Source organism: Rousettus aegyptiacus, unplaced genomic scaffold (assembly GCF_014176215.1).
Source record: "Rousettus aegyptiacus isolate mRouAeg1 unplaced genomic scaffold, mRouAeg1.p scaffold_m13_p_6, whole genome shotgun sequence".
In the NCBI taxonomy this organism is placed as follows: domain Eukaryota; kingdom Metazoa; phylum Chordata; class Mammalia; order Chiroptera; family Pteropodidae; genus Rousettus; species Rousettus aegyptiacus.
Window position 1 is genome coordinate 103,854,968 of NW_023416309.1, and position 13,376 is coordinate 103,868,343.

Genomic DNA, 13,376 nt, shown 5'->3' on the forward strand with positions numbered 1-13,376 from the left:
CTATAAAGAAAAATAAAGCTCAACAGTTTTAGGGAGAGCAGTCAGGAAAGGCCTTTCTGAGACTGTAAGAGGAAGACAGACTACTATTTATTGAACACCTGTTTGGTGTCAAAAACAATGGTAGCTATATATATGTATGTATACACCAGATGAGGAAATGAGAAGCTATGCAATTTTCCCACAGTCTCAAAGCTAGTAAGACATTCAAGAGGGATTCATAGACAGGCCTGTCTGCCCCCAAAGCTTCTATAACATCTGACATTCTCCTTCAAACTATCAGTCAGAAGAAGACAAGGCATTGGTACAACTGGGGTATAAGAAAGGCAGTTGCCTTAGGCAGCCCCAAGGAGTTAATCCCAGGACAAGAAGCCATTCACCCATAGTCTAAAAAGAAAAACAAAACAAAACAGTTCTTAAGACTTAACTGGACACCAAAATTGCCAGCTACGTTAATAATTTCCCTGCCTGCCGCCCCCATACAGAGAATAGTGAAGATTCTCCAAGTCTATTTCCTTATCCATAAAATGGGGCTAATAGGAATATCTCCCTTGAGTGTAGTTATAATGGATACAAGTAATCACTATCATTCTGAAAAACAAAAACAAAAACAAAAAAAAATCGAAATCCTCAAATTTCACTGTACCAAGGAACTCAGCCCAAGCCTCAGCGTCAGACCATGGACAGAGGGAGAGCCAAGGACATAACAGGATGTTCATGATAATGGCCTAAGGGAAAATGTTCTGACAAGCGACCCTCGGAAGCCTTTTGTCATGGAAGCTGAGGAAAGCGGTCTCGAGGTGGAAAGAGGCAACAGAGGATTTACTTGCTCACCCCCCTTTTCAGGGCTCACTGCTCCCTCCTGAGCGGGGGTGGGGGACGCAAGGGCACGGGCACATTTGGTAGGAAGTGAAGACGGAAATTCTAGTTTGCTCAAGCTTGTATGTGGGAGGGGCACAAAAAGGACTTTTCGGATATTCGCAAAGAGTTCCGCCAAATCCATCTCCCAGCTCACCCAGAAGAGCTGAGAGAAGTCCCCGGCAGGACTTCGAGCCAGTGAGAAACCGAGGTCCAACGGCAAATTAGCTCCACGGCCCAAGGCGGGAAAGCGGCTGCGCGCGCAGTCCACTCCCGCGCTAAACGGCTCGCGTGTTCAGGCCACACCACGAGATGACCAAGCACAGGGGAAGACAACTCCTTGTTTTCCCTATACGTATGTAATTTGCAACAACGACCCCCTTTTCTTACATTTTCACGTTGTCTTATTTAATTGCCATTATCTTAAGTCAAATACGCGCTTTTTGCCAAGCAGGGTCCAGGAGTCCCTACCCTCATCTTCCCCGCGCTCCCCTCCTCCGATTTTAGCTTCCTGCCGGCCCCATTGGTTTCAGCCAATACTTGCTAAGTTTCTGCGTTGACGTCAGGAGTTTCTGGGCAGATCGGGAAACTCCTCCGGTCAGTAGCGTCCTCGTGCGCCCCCGCCTGGTGGTGCCTACGAGAGCTTCCAAACGGTCTGAGCGCGTGGCGGTTCCTGAGAACGCAGTAGGCGAGGCGGCGGAGCCGGCGAATTGGCTGAGTGACCCGAAGAGTGGCGGGAGCAACGAGGAGAGGCCCTCAGTGAGAATTTAGGTTTTGTTTTGTTTTCTTAGATTCATGCCGGTGTCTCCTCCCAGCTTTCCTATGGAATCTATGGCGATCAGACTTCATGGCGGGCTTCGCCTCCTCACACTTTAGTGGGCCGGAAACCGTGAGGAGCACGCACCGAAGTATTTTTTCCACATAGTTTTTTAATGTTTTAAATACCAACTGCCGTTAAAAGCCTTCATGGCCTGCTGGGCTGAGAACGTGAGAGCCACGTTGTGAATAGGCTAGGGAGAAGACTCCTTCGGAGTAAGAATGAGCCTTATCCTTTGTATGGAAACGGCGGGCACACGCCCTCATGCAAATATTTGTAAATATTTTATCTAGTTTGTTCATTCATTCATTCATTCATTCATCCATAGTTGTTGAATGCCTACAACTATTCTGGGCACTTGTGAAAAGAAAACAAAGGGCCCTGCTCTGGTGGAGCTTACAGTTCAGGGTAGACGGTAATAACAAGCCTAGGAAGTAAATGAGAATGCGTGAGGGAGAGCGTGCGATGGGAACAGAGCAGTAGCCGTGGTGCAGACGGCCGGCCCCTGAGGTCGCAAAGAAGGTGCCTAGCCAGCACCATTGCAGATGCATTGAACTGGGCGAAGGAGTGTGCGAGGAGGAAGAGGCAAATTCCAGGTAGAAGGGAGAGATAGTGCAAAGGCTGGAATGTGATTCGGATGTGCGTAAGAAACTGCAAGAAATTAGGATTTCTATAAATGCATAGTGAGAATCCCAAATTTGGACAGAAAGTCCATTTCGTGCCATAGCCAAAGCAGTCCAACAGCATCTAGGCCAACCCTTTAGTGGCTGGAGTCCTAGAAATTCAGACAGTTTAGACCTTTGATTTGGGATATAATCTACAGGGTAAGCAAAAGAAATTTCAGAGTTTTAAAAATTCTTTTCCCTTAGAGATGCTGCTGTCTTTTTCCTTAAAAAATATAAAAACTTTCATGTTTTAGTACCCAATCATGAAATGCAATGCCATTGAATACAAGAATGAAATATTAGAGTTGTGGAGATATGGGGGGTGGGGGGGAATACTTGAAATAACATAGAACAAAGTACGTCTTAGTATGAGAATTGAAAATAGAAAGGACTCCCCACTTCCATTTTCTTGTATTTGTTTATGGGGCATGAACATATACGAGTGGCAACCACAAGGGAAAACCAACTAGCTTGACTTATAGTATTCAGAGATTGGAAATCTTTATTTAGCTAAGAGCCCAGGAGCAAAGTAGTCTATGAGATTAATTCACGGTAAAACCAGGCTTTGCAGAGAAAGGTAAAATCAGCAAGCTAAGGAGAGATGAATAAAGTAGGAGGAGCTCTTGGATTAACCTGTGTTCAGAATTGTGACACTGTGGCTCCATCAAAGCACAGATAATCTGGACTCATTGATTTATAAAGAAGCAATGAAGAACTAAGAGCACTGCCCAACAGTCAAGGTGCCTGGGTTTGAATTCTGGCTTCACCTCTTAATTAATTGTGTGATTTGGGATAAGTTACTTTTCCTTTCTTGGCCTCCATCTCCTCCTCTGTAAAAGTGGGGATAATCATAGGATTACTATGAGATAATTAAAGTACTCAGTCCGGTGCCTGGAACATAGTATGTTTATTAAATGTTAGAAATTATTAAACAAGATGTGATTGAGAAAGTACCACTGAAATGAGATATATAGATCAGTAGTGAGTGCCTAACTTGGAGTAGGTGTTATGAAAAGAGCACTTTATCTCAAGGAATTCGAAGTTAATTGGGATTCCACAACATATGAGGCAATGTGACTGATATTAAAAAAAAAGAATTATGCAGTTAAATGAATGTTATGCAATGCCCTTAAAACAGTGAGAAGACTATTTTTCTCTGTCCTTCCCTTGTCACTTTCGAAATAATATTAGATATGAACAATTGATATTTTCTAAACCTTATGTAGGATGTAAAAAAAATACTTAGAACACTGCTATTTTTATTGATCTGTAACATACACTTTCATGTTTACTGTACAACACAGCCTCTAGCCACCATTTCAAACCAGACTGAGATCCCCTAAATATCTTCTATACAGAAATTTTGATATACATAACTTCAGAAATCATGCTTGGCATAAAGCAAGATACATATAACATGAATAAATGTGAGATTGTGAAGTTGGACAGGGTTAGTCAAGAAACCTTTCTTAGAAGAAATTAGCTTGAATGAAGTTTTGGAAGAAAAATCTTCGTATAAATTGGTGGAGAAAGGAGAAGTGGATACTTTAGATTTAACTCAGGCAAAGAAATAATGTAGAAGTTGCTGGTGAACATGGAGGCAGATCAGATTATCTTTGAGGATATTTCACAGAGATCACGAAGAGTCCTGTGTCCTTTTGTTGTATGCATAATTCAAAATAAACAGAATCTAGAAGTTCTAGTACCACCAATAACTCTTATTGAAATTTCTACAGACTGTGTGGGTTTTCAGTAAAGGGGCTGACTTTTAATAATATCAAAGAAAGAATTTTCTGTATTTTTTGGCACTTTCTCTAGCATTGCTGTTTCCCCTCTTTCTCTCTAGCCTTTGTCCTTTCTCGTAAGGATGGAAACACTACTGTTTGGTGTCTGGGCCCTGCTGGCTTTGATCCCTTGCCCAGGTGAGACTATTTGGGAAAGTTTCTTTAGCCACTATCTGCCAGGGTGTCAGTGGCTGGGTAATGAGGGAGAGGATAGGAAGTCCTGAGTGGGGTGACACTTTAGTATTCACACATCTGGACCCTTGGGAGAGAGTCCTATTTCTTGGATCACTAGGACACAGAATCTACGTGTGTCTGGTTGTATTGGGATAACCCAAATTAAGGGATAGGATAATAAACCATCAGGGAGAACTCTCCTTAAGAAATATGCCTTCTTTGCTTGGCTCCCTGCTGCACAGGACTGTCCTATTTTTCTGATTTTGATAATATTTTAACTTCTTTGTTGCCACCCTCTGTCATGAATAAGATTTTGATAGGACAGGGCCCATAGCTCAGTTGTGAGAAGTTCTCCGAATGACAAGAAAGGAACTGGAGCCTTAGTGGGTACCATCGCTGCAAGAGTATGTATTCGCAGAGGGGACTGGTATTTGGGAGATGAAGTAGATGGTAGACTTCGAGTAGCTAAAGGGGACTTATAGGGAAGCTTTCATGAGACTTTGCCTCTCATCTACGTCACATATCTAAAATTTACCTGAGAGAGATATTTCTCTCACTGCACCTGAGAAGGTTTCCCTAATGGACTAAACTCTTAAGCATCCCCAAACATCTGCACCAAAGCAAAATGGAACAGTCTCGCTTTGAGAAGGGTGAAAAGTTCCATGGGAAATGAGTGACCTTGGGAATCACCTTTAGATTAGTAGTTCTCATAATTTAGTGTGCCTAAGGGTCACCAGGAGTGCTTGTTTTGTTCACTAGCGTATTTCCAGGCCCCACCTTTACAAGTTCTTAATCATTCAGTTTGAGGTGGAGCTAGAATTTGTAGTTTTACAAGGATTCCGGGCGATTCTGGTGAAGGTAATCCTTAGGCCATAATTTGAGAAAAACACTGCTTTGAGGTGTAAGTAACAAAGCTCTTTTTCTTAGGGGTCGACAAATCCCATGAGGGCCCTCAGCAGCCAATCCTGGGAGCTTCCAAGATTTCTGGAAGTTTAGGAAGAGAATGGTTTCCTGGGCATAATTTTTGGCAACTCCATAGTTTCCATGGTGACACTAAAGGAGAAATCAGACCCCAAGAAAGATGATGAGCAGAGGGAATGGTGGTGGAATCAGGCTTTTAACTTGTTCATGAAGGGTCTTTTTCTCGCCTAGTCCCCTGTTCATTCAGGGTAGGTTTCCTATTCTCTAACCTGTAACTAAATAAGCAGGCTCTGCATTTTGTTTGGGTCTTGTGGTTCTTACCAGAGTTTTGGCATATGTGGTTGATCATTTCAGGAGCCACAGACGAGCTGTTTGAGGTTTCTGTTTGGCCAGATCAGGCCCTGGTAAAGTTTGGAGACTCCTTAATGGTCAACTGTAGTACTACCTGTCCAGACCCAGGACCCAGTGGAATTGAGACTTTCTTAAAGAAAACCCAGGTGGGCAAAGGGCCTCAGTGGAAGGAGTTTCTCCTGGAGGATGTCACAGAGAATTCTGTTCTGCAGTGCTTCTTCTCCTGTGCAGGGATCCAGAAGGACACAAGCCTTGACATCACCATGTATCGTGAGTGGGGCTGAAGGCTGGGGAGGAGGAGAAGAATGCGGGAACGTGACTATCTCTTATTGAGGGAAAATTAGAGATTTCTTCTAGGGAAGAGATTTAGGGCCCTTAATAAAGATTTCTGTCATACTGTAGGAATTCAAGAGCCAATTACTTCCATTTCCCTTTGGTGTAGGCTTTTAAATTAGGAACATACCATAGAAGAAATCCAGACATCTGTGCTTGAGTAAGTTCAAACACAGGTGGCATACGCTAATAACACTAACTTATAAATGATCAAAAAATGTGTACAACTAATGCTGAATTATTTGCCACCAATTCTTAGAATAAATAGCAGCTGGAAAAAGGGGGGTCTTTGTGGGCTGGGGCAGCTGGTGAAGTCTTCGTGGAAGAGGAGGCGCCTGGGCTTCACTCCTGCCGAATGGTTAGGATTTGAAGTGATGGGGATGGGCGGGGAGGGTCTTTCAGGTGGACACATGGCATCGACAGGGATATGGCTTTAAGAATAAGTGTGACCCCTGCGAGGTAAGAGTGCGGTTAACTAGGACATAGTTTTGTGTGATGCTGAGGTGCTCCTCAGAAGCTGCTCACGCCTCTGAAGCACCTCTGGTAAGAGAGAAAGCCTCTCTAGAATGGCAGCAACAATTAAAGCACGGACCTCCCTCAGCAGTCTCATTTCTTGGCTATGGATTTTGCCACCTTTGATGGGCAGAAGAGTCAGAAAGCTAACTTGTCCCCTCTAGGGCAGGGATGGCAGAAAGCTGACACCGTTGATCAGATGGTTTAAGGGGAGCAGTCAGTCACCTCCTACCACAGGCTTCCTGTCCTATTCTATTTCTTTTGGAAAGGGTGAGTAACCTTCTCTCGTAAAACTTACTTTTTGTCTTAAAGAGCCACCAGAGCAGGTGATCCTGGAGCTGCAGCCCGCATGGGTGGCCGTGGATGAAGTCTTTACAGTGAAGTGCCATGTGCCTAGTGTAGCACCACTGGAGAACCTCGCCCTCACCCTTCTCCAGGGTAACCAAGAACTACATAAAAAGAACTTTACGAGCTTGGCTGTGGCCTCCCAAAGAGCTGAGGTCACCATCAGTGTCAAAGCGCAAAGGGAGAATGACAGGTGCAATTTCTCTTGCCATGCAGAACTGGACTTAAGTTCACATGGTGGTGAGCTCTTTCACTCTAGCTCAGCCATCAGGGTGCTCCGGAGTTTTGGTGAGTCAGAGCTCGGGTGTGGGAGGAACCCCAAGGCTCATTCTCCCCATCTTACCTTTGGGACTAAGTCCCCACAGGGTTCAGGTGTGAGTGTAGTTGAGCTCCACCTCTTCTTGGGCATTAAATACCCTGGGGGACAGAGAGCCTTTTGCCCTGCTCCCCTCCTACATTGTCAGGTCCTACATGACAAGATTTATCATGACTTTTCTCTTTTCTTTCCTCTTTCTCATTTCTTGACAGAATTCTCTCAGCACCCCCAAGTCTGGGTCTCCCCACTTCTGGAGGTTGGGATTGCAGAGACTGTGAGCTGTGAGGTGGCTAGGGTGTTCCCAGCCAAAGAGGTCGCATTCCGCCTGTTCCTGGGAGACCAGGAGCTGAGCCCCTTCCTCTCCTGGGAAGAAGACACAGCATGGGCCAATGCCACTGTTCGGGCCATGGAAACCGGTGATCAGGAGCTGTCCTGCCTTATATCTCTGGGTCCGATGGAACAGAAAACGAGAGAGCCGGTGCATGTGTATAGTAAGTTACTGGCCCTTCCCTTCCTCATGAGGGTTCTCTGCCATTGAAAACTTCCGCGGCAAAGCCTTGGTGATTTGACTGCAAATACCCCTGCTAACCTTCGTGGGGTTCACTCTCCAGTGAACATCAGTCTTCATCTTTCTCTGATAAGTTCAGGCAGGTTGGAGACACACATTGAGACAGTAGTTCTCTCCAGCCTTCACCTCATTTCCTTAGGCCATCCTACTTGGATCTGTGAACTTGTTCCTGGGAACAGTTATTTGAGGTTAGGAGGAAATCTGCAAGATGAAAAAGACATCTTGCTATTCTTGCTGCAGAGACCTAGCCAAATGCAGGCACACTGCGTTTGTTGTAGAAGTTCTCAAATTCCCAGAACTCCTCGTTGCTCCTGCCGTTCAGCACAGAAGCAGTCATGGTAGCCACAGTCTTCCCTTTGTTGCCTGCCCACCCAAGGGGTACCACCATCAGCAAGAGGACAGAATGGCTGCCAGTCTTGAGATACATGTTTGGTTCTCTTTTTGCTTTTCTTATAGGCTTCCCTCCACCAATCCTGGAGATAGAAGAATTATACCCATTGGCAGGGACAGACGTTAATGTGACCTGCACAGGGCATGTGTTAACATCACCCAGCCCTACTCTTTGGCTTCAGGGAGCCCCAGACCTCCCTGCCCCTGGGGAGCCTGCCTGGCTTTTACTCACCACCAGGGAGGAAGATGATGGCCGAAATTTCTCCTGTGAGGCCTCTTTGGAGGTTCAGGGTCAGCGGTTGATCAAAACCACTACGATCCAGCTCCATGTCTTATGTGAGTACAAGCCTGATCCTTCTGGTCAAAAATCGGAGTGTTAATCTCCCATTTCGTGCAGTTTCATTGTTAGAGTTGCCATATTTTCCTCGTTAAAATAAAATCAAAGGGAAAAAGTAAAACTAAAGCGCTCCAAGCTTACCTTACCCCCAACGAAGTGAGCGGGGAGAAACTTGAGGGGAAATAGGCACAGAGAAAAGAAAGTGGTCAAAGTGATCAGGCATTAGTCGAGGGCCAAAGGCCGAGAACATGGGAAGTGACAGTTGGAGTTTATGCTGAGGAAATAAATTTCTACATAAAAATTTGTGTTTTGAAAAGTGGAAAAGTCCTCATCTCCGGGTTTGCTACTACCCATGGTCTCACTCACTGAGAAGCAAAGGTGGGAAGCAGTGGTCCCAAGGCCACCATTGGCAGAGCAGTCCCGTTCATTTAGTCAGAATCTGTTAAATGCCCCATGCTGCACCTCACACCCTTGCCCCCAGGGAATGGAGGAAACAGTGGACGAAAGCAGGGAACTGGTGGGCCTCTTCTTGGGATAGAAAGTTGTGACGGCGTTTGGGTTAGGGGAGGGAGGGGCGAACATGACTGTGAGGACGGAGTGGGCACACTGAGCTCTGTTCCTTCAGGTGCGCTCTCTTTTTTTCCAGATAAACCACGGTTGGAGGAATCTGGTTGCCCTGGCAACCAAACATGGGTTGAAGGGATGGAACAGATGCTTGCCTGCGTCCCAAAGGGAAACCCAACTCCATCGTTGGTGTGTACCTGGAACGGAATGACCTTTGACCTTGAAGTGCCACAGAAGGCAACCCAGAACCACACTGGAACCTACTGCTGCATGGCCACTAACCGGCTGGGCTCTGTCAGCAAAGACATTGCTGTCATTGTTCAAGGTGACAGTAACTCCCCTGCTGCCAGGCCCAGGATGGAGGTCCCCAGGGGTTTGGGATTCTTATCCAGACATGGAAAGAAGAAAGATTTCAGTGGGCTGGGGGCGGTGAGATGAGAAGTGGGCTTGGTGGGCAGGGGTGTGATTCTCTTGCCCTTGAACCCTCCCACTTCTCTGTCTTCTGTGCTTGGGCAGGACTGGATGAAGGAAACAGCTCCGCCATCTTCATCATCATTACCGTTGCCCTTGGTGTGGGTGTAATCATCATAGCGCTGTATTTGAACTATCGGCCCTGCAAAATAGAGAGGAGGAAATTGTCCTGTAGGCAGAAAGAGAAGAACAAAGAAGAGGAAAGCCAGTTTGCTGTTCAACAAGCAGAAAAGTGTAATGCACATCATTGTTAAGTAGAAACAGCTATATGGTTGAAGGTGACCTATGCTACTGGGAATTCCTAAGGGAGGGAATGGGGTAGAGGAGAAAGGAAGAGACGTTTTCCGTTGCCCTGTGCAGTCCCATAAAACAAATGTTTCAGGCCCCCGTGTCCCTTCATGTCCCTTGCATCCAGTCCATCCACAAGTTGTACTCCCCTCAAGTTCACTCTAGTCACTAGGAATCTCAGAACTAGTGAGAGAGCCTCTTGTTCCTTGCTGTAGGCTTAATCAGTCCACTCTTAGATTCACAAAAGAAAATCCCACCCTTGCCTCATCATCCCTATTACCTACCTTTGCTCCCAAACATCAGACTGAAGCGATAGAAATATCTCAGAAATGCAACTCGTTTCTCATGGTTTCCTCATGATTAAGTGGGAACCACTTTCTTTGTCCAGAGGTAGGACTTTGAAGGGAGTGAGTATCAAACAAAGGGATAGGAATAGGAACCCTATTCCTGTCTACAGGTTCCCCTGCCCCCCTAACCTGAGAGTCTGGAATGCTGGCTCCCAGACCCGGCATGACGACAACGTTAAGGGTCAGCGGCTGGCCATACTTCACCTCACTAACCATCAGTTGTGTGCCTTGGAGGAGGATAATAAGGAAGTCCACAATGGGTTAGAAAAGCAGCTTACCTAGCCCAGTGTTCTGCCTCTGGCGTGGAAGTTAGGGTTCTTCCATGGAATAGGCTTTGTAGGTTAAGGGCTCCAAACATCTCTGAATTCTTTTTCATAATCCATTATAGAGTTCACATTTGACATATTATTATTATTATTATTTTTTACCTGTGCCGGCTCTTAGGATATAGTTCCAATACTTATTCTCCCATTTCATAAAGAAATATATATATTCTCATATGCCTGCAAACTATTTCCTTTAAGCTTTGGGAGGATTCCTCCTGTGACAATATTTCCCACATTGTATGATAGAGCTTCCTTCTCTGTTCTTTGGAAAGAGAAGACATGAGGAGTCATAAAACCAGAACTTTTCTCCCAAATTAGATACATATGGGTCACGAAAATGTTGGATATTGTAAAAATAAAAGTGATTTCACAATTTCTCAAAGTATTTGTCATTGTTGAAAGCTTTTATTAAGCCACGTGGTTGCACTTTGAGTATAATTTCTAAGAAAAGAATGTCAAGTTTGTAGCATCAACAATCAGCCTAGGTGGTGCATTAGTTCAAAGCAGCAGCCTGTAAGACCAGCCCTCAAAACTAAAGTCTAGACTTCCAGACAGAGAGAGGTCCATAGCCTTCCAAACTGTAGACACTAGCTAGAAAGAACACGGCATCAGGCACTGAAGTGAAAAAAATTATCTCATTTCTCCTTGAGTCTGGGTTATGGATTGGGTATAAAAATAACCCTTTGGTTTCAACACACACAAGAACACTGACTGCCCCTGCCTTCTGCAAGCTTACAGTCTATGAGAGAAGCTAGAGCAAGTCAACAGGGAATTACAATTGTATCTTAAAACTCCTCTGACTGACTGGGAAAGCACAGGTCCGTATAAGATCACCTAACTCAGGATCAAAGACGGTTCCCTGGTTGGAGATTGGAAATATTGGAAATACCTTGTTTGATTCTGCAAAACAGTATCTTCCAAAATGATCTTTTCTACCTCAATTTTTCCAACAAATATAGTAGCCACTGCTCTTATCATGTAATATAAATAACTCTTCTGATTTAAGCACTCGGGGAAATAAGTTAGGAAGCAGGTTTAGGAGTGTATAGAGCAGTCGAATCCAGGAATCTCTAGCCATTTCAGTTTCTTGGGATCAGCTGCCTCAGGTCTGGAGTTATTTCAGTCTGCAAACCCGACTTCAGGGCTCCAGTGTCCTAAAGCACGGAGAATCCTAAACAGGAGGGAGGAGGGGGCTCATTCGGACTTCCTGGATCCATCATGGAGAGCCCGAAGGCTTAGCCTGATCCTGCCTTTGCTTCTCACTGCCACATGGTGTCACTGTTGACAGAGTGTCCCACACAGTCCGATAAACCTGCGGTTCTGCAGATTCAGGTTCTGAGTTGGCTGCCTTGGGTTTTTCAGGAGCTTGATCCGCTTCCTCAGGGCTTGGTCCAGCTGGAGGTGACGACTTGCATGGATTTCCAGGGTCACACTTCTCAGAGCTCAGTACCTCGGATTAGCCGTCCTGCAAGGCTGTTCAGATTTGGGTAGGCTCCTCCCCGTGTAGACTTGAAAACTTCTCTTCCCTTTTCTTCCCCAAGGATCCACACAACCAGGGGTCTGGTGGCCCCTCCTACTCAATTCTTAAAGCACAAACGGTTTCATTATATCTCTTTTTCAGAATGACAGCTGGTCTCTGCCCACTCTTCTAAGTGGAGCTGCCTGGTCTCCAGGGAGCCCCGCCCCCTAAAAGGTTTAGATTATACTCTTTTTTTCTGAATAATTAAGCAAACAGCTCACACTTACCTGCAGCTACCCTGATTATCGTTAGGAGAAGAGAGTGACCTTTAACACTCCAAAAGTTTCTTAAGAAAGTCAAGGCGACTTTCTCATGTCTTTCTTTTTAGATCTGAGAAAAAACAAGTTAAATCTTCAGTGAGTCTTCTTACAATTGGGAGAATAGTAGTATTTACCTATTATAGGATTATAGTTGGAAAGAAATGACGTAGTACTTGTAAAAACACTAGCATGGTTTTGTATGTGTTCACAAGTATTAGTTTTCATTATTACACTAATAATAATACTGGTAGTTATTCATAATTATAATAAACTCAAAGCAACAGTCAGAAAACCATGACAACTACTGAGGGCCATCAAAAGTCATATATGGACATTTTTGCTTTTCCATTGTGCTCTTTCTCCTTTTCTATTCCTTTCCTTCATCTACCTTTACCCTTATTTTGTTCCACTAGTAGGATGACCAATTGTTCCAGTTCGCATTGTGCCGAGGTGTTCTGGGACATGGGACATTCAGCACTAAAACTGAGAAAGTGGTATGCAAACCGGGATGAGCTGGTGACTAATAACTAGTATCACTCAAAGTGTTTCTCAGCTGTGTGTGTAGGGGGAGGGGGAGTTTGAATTTAAAACGCTGCAAGACAGTGTCATGTTTGCTTGACCCAGAAGCCCAGGTCTTATAACTCTGAAGCAAGGACAAAGGGCCAGTTCTGCCTTCAAATGTGTATAATAAAGATGTGCCCGGAGAGTGAGATCCTCTCCAGGCGCGTCGTCCAGATTCTTGACGTCTCGAACAAAGAATTGAGCCAGACACTAAAATACAGCAGGAAAAAAAGCTTTATTAGAAGGGAAAGTACACTTCCAGGCGTGGAAGCAGGTCCGAGCAAGAGAACGGTGGCCCAGGAGGCCTGGTGAGAAGGCCTTTGGGGTTTTTATCCCTTTGTGCTGTGAGTGGTTACTTTTCTTAGAGGGGTGGGCTTCCTTGATTGACAATTCAGATTGACAGGACTCAGTGATTCATCCTTTTGCTTTCTGCGCAGGTTTGTTCCCAGAATTCAGTCTGTTGTGATGATGATAATGAACTTCTGGGCATAGGCATTATATTATGGTATAATGAAGCTCAGGTGAGTTGAAGGTTGTTGGGTCTTCGTTGCGCAGGTGTGAGTGACTGGCCTAGATTGATAACCTAATTCTCTGCTTGTTTCTTTGTGGAAGTTACTTTAAGCCTAAAACTGTCTTCTGGCTTGCTTAATTGTGGGCGGATTAGGGTGGAC

At 45.0% G+C, this 13,376-nt stretch overlaps 1 protein-coding gene across 1 annotated transcript; it reads left to right on the plus strand.

Annotated features, from left to right (window-relative positions):
• The first annotated feature begins 1,545 nt into the window (after positions 1–1,545).
• On the plus strand, positions 1,546–10,702 carry LOC107502278 (intercellular adhesion molecule 5). Its single transcript, XM_016129342.2, has 8 exons — positions 1,546–1,614; positions 4,184–4,259; positions 5,571–5,837; positions 6,726–7,046; positions 7,287–7,565; positions 8,099–8,368; positions 9,016–9,258; positions 9,450–10,702. The coding sequence occupies exons 2-8, from the start codon at positions 4,205–4,207 to the stop codon at positions 9,656–9,658; spliced, it is 1,644 nt and encodes a 547-aa protein (XP_015984828.2). The 5' UTR covers positions 1,546–1,614; positions 4,184–4,204; the 3' UTR covers positions 9,659–10,702.
• The last annotated feature ends 2,674 nt before the right edge of the window (positions 10,703–13,376 follow it).

Coding starts and splice junctions, on each gene's coding strand:
- LOC107502278 (XM_016129342.2), top strand. CDS start 4,205: ATGGAAACACTACTGTTTGGTGTCTGGGCCCTGCTGGCTTTGATCCCT. Junction 5,838..6,725: donor CCTTGACATCACCATGTATC/GTGAGTGGGGCT, acceptor TTTGTCTTAAAG/AGCCACCAGAGCAGGTGATC. Junction 8,369..9,015: donor GATCCAGCTCCATGTCTTAT/GTGAGTACAAGC, acceptor CTTTTTTTCCAG/ATAAACCACGGTTGGAGGAA.